At 52.2% G+C, this 9,851-nt stretch overlaps 1 protein-coding gene across 2 annotated transcripts in view; it reads left to right on the top strand.

Moving 5' to 3' along the window:
* Positions 1-407: 407 nt before the first annotated feature.
* TMCC2 (transmembrane and coiled-coil domain family 2) overlaps positions 408-9,851 on the top strand; it is a 33,772-nt gene continuing 24,328 nt past the window's right edge. Inside the window, exon 1 of one of the 2 annotated variants that reach the window (XM_037155394.2) lies at positions 408-1,237. In XM_037155394.2, the coding sequence (XP_037011289.2) occupies positions 1,028-1,237 (210 nt within the window). In that variant the 5' untranslated portion in view covers positions 408-1,027. Of the gene's footprint in view, positions 1,238-1,882; positions 2,305-9,851 lie in introns of those variants that run through there. The other variant, XM_037155395.2, reaches the window with a different exon arrangement.

Here is a 9,851-nt window from a genome sequence, read left to right as displayed (position 1 = left end):
GGGATGTAAATAATATAATGTGCAAAGTTAGAGTAAAAAAAGCAGTGATGGCAAGCACCCCTACTGCGCCCCCTCCCCACCAAATAAAACGAGTGGGCGGGGGAGATCCGAGAGAGCCTTTCCTGGGAGGGTCCCTCCGGAGTCTGCTAAGACAGGTCCCGGGTGGCCCGCCGTCCCCCGCCGTCCCCTGCCTCTACTCCGCAGCCGCTCTCCGCAGTGCTAAAACGCAGCAGCACAGACCTCCAGACTTCTCCCGGGGGCTCGCACAGTGCAACCAACCCTAAAACGTGGCTGCGCGACGACCCTCCGCCCTCCGGGCTTCCCATTGGCCGGTCGCCGTTGTCATTTGCTCCTTGCCTCGCCTTCCCCTCGCGGGCGGAGGTGGCGGGCTGGGTAGGTTGCACTCGCCGTTGGCTCTGGTCGCGGTCGCGGCTTTGCAGCAGGCGGCGCGCCGGCGGGAAGCGGGCCACAGGGACCGGGGCGCGAGCGGGGAGCGAGGGAGCCGGGCGTGGCGCAGGCTCCGCGACCAGCCCATGCGGGGCGGGGGCCGGCGGCAGGGCCCGGGGCCCAAGCCGCCGCCGAGGGCGGTCGCGGAGGACCTGCCCGCCCGGCTGCCCCCTGCTCTGCCTCGCCCGGAGCCGGGCCAACCCAGAGGCATGTGCTGCGCTGCTCAGCTCCCCCACCCTGGCCATGCCCTGAAGCAGAAAGTTCGGGGTCTGGGGGCAGCCCTCCTCCCGCTCCAATGACCGCCCAAGGACTCCTGCTGGCCAGCTCGACTGTGCCCTGCCTTCGCTCCCCAGGTCGTAATGAACTATTCCAAGCTGTAACCAAGGCTGTCCTTCCTCGCCCCTTGCTCTTCCTCCTCTAAGAAGATTTATTTTTTAATTCAAGGAATTGTCATCCGTCCACTCCTTTCCTCGCTAATCGTTTAGACCCCAGGCCTCGTTTCTGAGTGTAAGAGGGGGCGCGGTCACCCCCAAGACGGCTCGCTGGAAGGACGAATTCCCCTGGCCGACCCACAGACACCATGAAGCGGTGCAAATCGGACGAACTGCAGCAACAGCAGGCAGAGGAGGATGGAGCTGCAGGGCTGGAAGATGCCGTTGGCCACCTGCCGGGCGCAGACCTCCGGCCTGGGGAGGCCACGGGTGCTAACTCTGCTGGCGGGCCAACTTCAGACGTGGGCGCTGCTCCGGTGCCCAACCCGGGTCCCCGAAGCAAGCCTCCTGACTTAAAGGTGAGCTCAGACCCTCCCCTGGCCATCCCAGCTCAGACGGTGACTTAGCTTTCCCCACCCCACGCAGAAGTGCTTAAAAGTAATGGGGAAGCCAGGCAAAGGTCAGAGAGGATGCTGGCCAGAACCCTGGGCTGGACTTCAGGCACCGTTTGTGCTTCGGTCTTTCAGCTCCATTTCGGGCTTCTGTGTTTCTTCCTCATTATTCAGCAGACGTTCTAGTGACTCACCCATACAATACTGTTTGAACGATATGTGTGAAGTGCTATTCTCAGACAAAGGGCTGGAGAAATCCAAGATGCTAACCCAAAAGTTAACATCACTTTTTCTCCTGTGAGATAGTAGGGGAAGAAAATGACAACGTGGAAAGCCAAGCAGAGGACCATTAGTTTCGTTTGCTGAATTAGTTTCCTCCTTTGGGGACCTTCCTGGATGAAGCTCAGTTTATCCATCTGTGAAAGGGGAGTGTGGATTTCTTGCCATTAGGTGGAGCCAGAGGTTAAGATAGTGCTTGGAGATCCCTGCCTGCCCGCTGCTGGCGGAACCAATCCCCAGGGTGGAACTGACAGGTGGCGGAGCCAGGCTTGGGCTGGTTTAGGGCGTCGGTTCAAGTTGCACACACGCTGAGCCGGCAGTTAGAACCAGACTTGGAGAAAGCCAATCACATACGGCTGGGAGTCGTTTATTTTTCAGCCTGGGGTTGCCGAGACAATTGTGGAGCTGTACTGAATATGTCTCTATATTAATTAGAACAGCAGCTGGGATAAAAATGCACCTTTGCTGGAGCTGCCACAGGGACTGCAGGCTCAGGCTTCTCAAGCCAGCTCACCTCCAGGCTGAGCGAGGAGATGTCAGCCCAAGGAAGGAATTTAGATGCCTTGGAGATTGATGCCTCGGGCGAGACTTTCTCCAGACAGGGTGCAAGGTCTTGACTAGGGGAGTGAAAGGACTCCGATATGTTAAATAAAGCCTGTATCCTATAGCAGCAGATACTAAGGAGCTCGCCCAAATAAGCCAATGACATTCCTCGTTTGGCCTGAGCGACTCAGAGTCAGGAAGTCAGAGCGCAGGTGAGTGTGTTCTTACCTGTGTGTGTTACCTGTCTTTATTCCGTGGGGAGGGATGAGAAGGGAATAGCTAGCTCCTGTGTGTAATTTTTAAAAATTGTAGCAGTTATTCGGATGTGGCCTCTGGTTCCTCTGTTGCCCTGTTTTCAGAGGTTTGGGGCCAGCCTTACATCTAAAGGTGAGCTCCAGTGGCTAGTCTGTACACAGGAAGCTGGGTGCCTGGCCCCACCACTGTCACGCTTCAACCCACCCTGTTTGCTCAGGAGGTGTGGGTCCTATTTTAAATATGATGGTGAAGGGACAGGGGTGCCCTTAATGCTGTTGGGTGGGGAGGCAGCCTTCTGCTGTAGACTTAAGCTTTGTTCTGGGCAAATCCAGATGAGTCTGGCCAGCAAACTCTGATTCCTTAATCAGATGGACCCTCACTCTGAGTCCAGCTGAGGCAGCCTCAGAAACTCCCCACGCTCCAGCTTAGGCCAGCGGTGGAAACTGTGGGCTCTGTTCATCTCCACCCCTTCTGCCCCAGGGTGGGCTGGTTGTGGCGTGAGAGGGTTGCAGTGTCTGTCTTTGTAGATAAAAAGCTACTTTCAGAAGCTTGTCCACCTCGCCCGCCCTATGTCATCTTTCTCTCTCTCTCTCTCTCTCTCTCTCTCTCTGGTGACACCTTCACGCTGGTTTCGGCAGATGTAGCAGCTTGATATGAAATGCTGAACTTCCCTGAGCCAAAATTAAGACCAGGTGTGACCAGGTGTTGGCTGTCCCCTCATACACATACACTCCCACCCCCCAAAAAACATACCACCGAGGTGGATCCCAGCCATGTGGACCCAGGCTGACAGCAAGGAGGACGAACAGAGCTGCTGCCTGCTCAGGGAGGGTCTGGGGAGACGAGTGGAGCTATTTATCTGTCTGCTTTCTCACATGTTCACAGCATAGGGACTTCCGAACCAGACATGAACTTGGGGTCTCTTGCAATTTGACTTGCTCTGTGATCTCAGGCAAACCACTCAGCTTTTCTGAGCCCTTTTTCTGGGGAAAGGGACTAGAAATATTGAAGTGTGTCCAAACTTGTTTTCCAATGCTGGCACAGTTTTCCAACAATGAAAAAATTCCATCATTGGCTCCAGCACTGGGTAGAAGCTGACCTGTTTTAGATTTAATGGTGGTACCAGAAAGGGGCAAGTTTAATTTTGAACATTCCCTACTTTGTACCTCTCTTCCACCTAGGGAGACCAGCAATTCTGGCTTGCTTTTGTTTTTGTTTTAAACTTTGGAGATAGGAACTCTCCGCCCTTTAGTCCACTTCTATTTTCTTGTCACAGCTTCAGGCATTGTGATGGATTTAAGTGTATTGGAGGAAATCATCTTGAGAAAGGGGCGAGAAAATAAGAGGCTTTGTCTGAAGTCCCTCCACTGAGGTGGCGGGTAGGGAGAAGAGAAAATGTAGAGAATTTTAGTCTTTGCCAAAGAGATCTGAATAATGCCCTAACTGGTGGCAGCCAGAGGTGTGCAGGGCTCCCGTGTTCTCCCTCCCCTCCCTGGGTGAGGTGGGGCATCCCACTCTGCACTGAAAAGTTCTGCTCAGGTGGCCTGGGCTCTGTGATTATGCAGCGGGAAAGGCCAGTGAAAAGAAGGGAAAATTGTTAAGTAGCAATCTTAGAAGAGCAGTCATACAGTGGGAACTGAAAGGTGACCTGACCATGAACATCGCCCCACAGAAGGCTTGTGCAGGCAGCTAGGTCGGGGCCGGAGGGCTCAGCAGACGCTGCTGGGGCAGAAGCCCAGCAATCCAGAGTCACGTCCCTACTCTCTGTGGCTTGAATCCCTGTTTAACCACGTGAGCTCGTCTTGATTCTTTCGTCGTCATCATCATCCAGTCCTTTGCTAAGCCCCGGAAAGCAGGGAACCCCCACCCCCTCCCCTCCCCCACCCCCTGTGGTGCAGCAGGAGGAATTGAGCCTTTCCTGAAAGGGAGGGTCCAGAGGCCTCCCCTGGACTTCCCCTCAGGTTCTCTCTCCCCTCACAAAAGCCCCTGCGAATAATTTCCCCAGGGATTTCCAAGCGGTGTTCATACTCCCTCCCCAGAAAAAGAGGGGGGGAGCAGATCCAAATTCCATTATTCCAGTCCTGGTTCGAAGTGCTTTTGACTCAGGGATCCTCTGGGTTCTGGTGGGAGTGCTTCAGTTCCCTCCATAGGCCGTGCAGCCTTCCCAGGAAGATCAGGAAAAGCAGGCAGAAGCCCCGGAGCCGAGGGGGAGGCACAGCTGAATCCTCCGCCTCTACTTTCAAGCACAGGTGCTCCAGCCCCCGAAGGAGGCCCCGGTTCCTGACTCGTGTAGAGAGCCCACTGGAGAAGGGGTCCTGGGTCCCCAGGTACCAAGTGCCTTCTGGGGAAAGGCACACCTTTAACCTGTGAAATATGTCATGCACATACACGTGTCTGAAAAGACACACATGGTTTAAATAACAAGCACAAAACAGACACCCCATCTTTTTACTGCCCAAGTCAAGAAAGAACCCCTCGGCATTCTCAAGAAACTCCTGCTTCTTTTTCTGTTCTGCCGTTTATTTGTTGTTGTTTTTTAAGGCCTAGGATTTTGATAAAACCAATAGGTCTCAGTCTCTCCACCTTTTCAGTGGAGAAAAACTAGTTACAAGAATGTGGGTGGGATGAAGGCGCGTGTGCGCTCCTGGCCCTGAGGGGAGGTGCCCATGGCGGAGTGTGGCTTTCTGTGCACCCTGGGGCTCCGAGTTCTACTTCAGAAGTGATGTGCTCAGGCCTGAAGATTCCTGCAGTGGGAGCTACACCGCTGGGATAGGTTTCATGACAGGGTCCTGGGGGAGGGGAGGGGCGCAGAATTGAGGTAGACCTAAGAACAAAGAAATGGAAAATTAGTTCTTTAGCAACAGGCACTGCCTCCGCCTCCAGGTGAGCTCCCAGTCAAACATGATGAAATAGCAAGAAAGTCATCCATGGAAGGACACATGAGTTTAAAGTTGCTTTGAGCATGACGCGATGGAATCACATGGACAGATGTCCTGGGGGAGGTGGACATGAAGCAAGATATTAAAGTAAGGGTGGAATGTTAATTACCCAAGAAGAGGATCGGGACTTTCCAGATGGGAAGTCAAATAGCAAGCGGCAGGTGGTGCGGGCCAGTGCCCTTTTTGGCTGGAATGGCAGTTGTTTTCTGTCCTGTAAATTGGTCAGGGACAGTGGAGGGTGCTGAAGAATGGTGAGGCCGCCTATTTTTGTCCCACCTGCACTTAATATGAGGGGGCAGGGGATCCTGAGGCCTGGGATTGCCCTACCCCCACTCACTCTGTCTTCAGTAATATCCAGAGCAGCCCCGTATGTGTGCTCGGGGGGAACTGGCGCCCGATGGAAAAGCATGTGGCAAAAGAAGCTCTCTGTTCTCCTGCCACATACTGGGTTCTAGATGAATTCCCAGCTGCCTAGTTCCAGTGGGAACTGTCTTGCAGGCTCAGTATTTACAGAATGTCCTTTTTGTGTTTCTAATTGTGTCTTAACTGCCAATCCCATTAACCAGAATCTCTCCCTAAACAGGGATTGAAAACATCTAATAGGACCTGAACTTGAGGTTGAGGTTTAAAAAAAAGCGTGGATGTCAGAGGCTGGGAAAAAGCTCAGTGGTCTTCTTGGTGATGGTCCTGGAGACCAACTTGAACCTCATCTCCATTTTCATCTCTCCTGTAAGAAATTGCATCTCCCTGTGACGTTCTTGTAGGCCAGGAGGGTCATTCTGAGAACACGGACTTTACTGGACAGGGGCCATCTCTCTCAGCCAAACACTTAAGCCTCTTTCCATGCTAAGGAGTTAGAACAAAGCTGTTGAGGGATAGCAGGCATGTGTTGTGATTGTGTGAAAAAGGCAGTATTTGACTTTTCAGATCAAATGGTTAATGGCTTCCTTATTTCGGCCAGGTTAGCTGAATGATGTTCACCTTGGAAAGCAGAGATGGCTTAAGGACCTGAGCCCTAGCTAAGCTGCGTGTGGAGACAGTAAACACAGTGGGGCTCCTGGGTCAGTGTCGACCCTCCTCTAGGTCAGCTCGGTCCGGCAGTTACTACGTCAGTAGACTGAGAGGAAGTTTAGAATGCAGTAGGAGGGACCTGGTTAGATGCAAGAAAAAATGGCCCAACTGTGCACTTTAAATCTTTGGAAAGCAGTTGTCTAAGGAGTAAATCACCATATAGGGATAACTTTTGCAGACTTAGGTAGTTCCTACTGAGAAAGTCATTAAGCAGCATTCACCATATTCGTGTTGAGGCCTCTGCCTAGCACATCAGAGACCCGAAGACGTAGATGATAAGAGTCGTGTCCTCTGTTCCCTCAGATTCTTTCCCATTGAGGGTTCCATCCATAGGCTGTCCATAGGTAACTGGGTGACAGACTGGGGAAGCACGAGAAGCCATGTCATGAGGCAGTCAGTACACGACTGATTGCCGATAATGTGCTCTCTGGAGTTCAGAGCAGGGTGGTGAGCTCACTGCAGACTGGTGTGGTCGTCAGGGGCGACAGAGAGAGGGCACACCGTGCCAGTAACTTGAGTTGCAGCCTTCTGAGCTGGTGTTTGCTGAGTCTGCTCTGCCTAAAGACCCCGTGGATGAGGACACCTTTCCCTACTCACACTGGCTCTACGCAGAGTTCTGTAAGCAACTAAAGAAACGAGGAATTAAAATAAAATTTGAAATGGGGAAATCATTTGCCCCTCAGTTGCGGTCTGTTGTTTAGTGTCAGCTGTGATGTTGGAGCAAAAATGATTCCAAGAATCTTTCATCACTGTGCTGCTAGTAGAAACACTCAACAGACCTGCTCACTTCGCTCTTCCTTGTGGTCCTCAGTGCCAAGGCCGGGGTGAGGACGGCTCCTGCCTGGCTCCAGCCTCAGCCTCCCCGCCCAGAGCTTCCGAAGGGCAGTTGGAGACTTCAGCAATCTACTTTGTATCCTGAGAGAGAGCAGGGTTCTGTGGGTTTTTATAGCGATTAGCTCTCTAATGCTGGCCCCGTTTCCATAGAAACCCTATAAATAGAGGAACGTTGGCGACTTAGGCTTGCTAAGGCTCACTGTGACCCAGTCACCCCACTGAACCCTCACAGCCAAATCTTAGGGGGGTGGGGGAGTAGAGGGAGTTTCAAACCCAGGTGGGAGGAAGGGACATGCAGTCAGCTGCCAGGTGGGATAAATTAACTGTAGGTTAGTGTGACTTCTTAAGATCTGTTCGGCTTTTCTGGGAGTTGTTAGGAACACAGGAACCTGTAGGAATTAGAAGCTGCTTGGCTATTTTTAATCAGATGGTGGCATGGACTCTCGTGCCTCAAAGCATTTACTTTTGGCCTCATGCAGCTGTGTTTGCAGATTTGGGAGCGAACTTCCTCTTTGGGGGACCCACACCCAGGGAGGAGAACAGATGAAGCCCAGCCGTTCTGAGACCACAGTCTTCTCAGGAAGGATCTTTCAGAAACCATCTAGTCCAGCCTTTCTTCTGGAGAGGATGATGTCACCCAAAGAAGAGGGGGGTCCTCCCTCCCCTTAGAGGTAGTCCCAGGGGAAGCGACAGCAACCTTCCCTCATTTATCTCCCCATGTATAGGCACGTGGCCCTGGAAGTGCGCTTTCTGCCTCAGCGCAGCCTCTGGGCAGCTCTGGGGACAGCCGTTGCTTGTTCTCCTGGATCAGGAGAGCTGTGTTTGTGTCCCACCCCTAACTCGGAAACATGGCAGCTCTCTTTTCCTGGTGCATGGCTTCATTCGGCCACCCAAAATGGTTTCTAGCAGCTGGGGAGAAGAGAAAGTGAGTGTGGAAAAGCAAGTGACATTTAGTAGCTGGAACCTGTTAGTCAGAGCAGGTGGTGCTTTCTGCTGCGTTGGTGGCTAAGTTCCCTCAAGCTAGTCACCATGGTTTTCCTCATTTCTAAAACCTGAGGCTGGTTAGATGAATGTCACCCTACTCTCTTGCTCTGCACCTTGTGAGGAAAAACCGTTGCTTTTGGAGAGTACCGCACCCCCCATTATTCTTTGACTTTTTTATTCCTTTCCCTCGTGTCTACCACAGACTTTAGCAGACGACTCTGTGCTGCTGGACCAGAGGTGCTGCTTTCCTTCGCCTGCTAAACAGGTGGGGAAGTGGGACCTAAAGGCCACAGTGGTGAAAGGTCTTGTCCAAGTGCTTCATATGTCATGGGCAGATCCATAGTGACAGTTCAGGGGACAGAACTCCCTCTGGCCCAGGTTTTGTTTTGAAGCTGCCTTTGATGCTGTTCTGGGGTACAGGTACGACACCTACTTTACTGTTGGGATCAGTGTATGTAACAGTGAAGGGTCAGTTAGAAGCCAGATGTTTGTCTGTGTGACTTGGACAAGCCACATAACTGTGCTGGCCTCAGTTTCTTCATCTGCAAAATAGAAACGCTACCATTGTATCTGTTACAGCCTCCTTCCTGAGGGTAGGCTGGGATGACAGCCTACATTGGAAAGCACTTTGAAAAATGCTGTTGTATAACATTAAAAATAAATTGACCAAGGATTTTAGGATCCCAGGCAATAGGGCAGACAGTGGTAGCTGCTGCCTGTAGCCCCTCAGCCCGTTTTCTGGGGCTGAGCAGCGGAGATGTCTCCCGGCGCCAGGATCTCCGGTGAGGTCTTTTGAAAGGAACTATTTTCCTTTTAATGTAGAAGCTTGCTCTCAGTGTTGGAGAAGCTAGGTCAGGAGTGGTGGGGAGAGGAGAATGAGACCTGGAATAGAACTCTAGAAAGAGAATCTGTAATATGTAATGTGACCATTTGGTGAAGCAGCTGGACAAATGCCAGCGCCAGCTGGCCCCATCCACGACACTGGAGGGAGGTGTCTTGGCTTGTGCCTGGTCAGAAAACGGCGAGTCTGGCCCTTTCCAGCCCCTGGTGACTCTACTCCTAGTCCGGTCTGCCTTGGGTGTCCTGGTTCTACCCAGAGCAGACTTGCGGTCCTGCTGCGGGCTGGCCCTAGGGGATGGTGGTGACCGCGGGAAAACCTGGCACTGGGCAGCCTCAGGATTAAATGTCTGAGAGGAAAGGTGGTAGCCTTAATTTACTCATCTAAAAATGGAAATGTTACTGTTGTCGCTTTTGTTAGTTTCTGGGAAGATCAAGTGAGATAATGCAGGAGAAAAAGCACATAAAAAACTGTGAACCATTCGTTTGTGGTGAGTTGTGATGGTGCAACTTCTCTCATCTGTAAAATGGGCAACACAAGGGCCCACCCACTGGGAGGACTGTGGTGGGACCCAGTGAGTAAAAGATAAGCATCGAAACTTGTGCACAAATAATGGGATGGTGTAGCTATTGCTGGCCATGCGTGAGTGCGGCGATGAACGTGACAACACTAAGAGGGTCTCAGAGTGGGGGGCAGCTGGTGCAGAAGATCTAAAGATGGTGTGTTCTGGGTTTCTACATGGTCTGTTTTCTGCTGTGTAAGTTTGGTTCCAAAAAAAAGAAAATCCAGTACATGCAAGTCTTCAGGATGTTTTTTAAAGCGACGGAGGTGGCCTCGT

The sequence above is a fragment of the Artibeus jamaicensis genome, unplaced genomic scaffold, assembly GCF_021234435.1.
Source record: "Artibeus jamaicensis isolate MK-2021 breed Jamaican fruit bat unplaced genomic scaffold, CSHL_Jam_final contig_475, whole genome shotgun sequence".
Taxonomy (NCBI): Eukaryota; Metazoa; Chordata; class Mammalia; order Chiroptera; family Phyllostomidae; genus Artibeus; species Artibeus jamaicensis.
The sequence above is the reverse complement of the archived record's forward strand: the minus strand, read 5'-3'. Positions and strand labels throughout refer to the sequence as shown.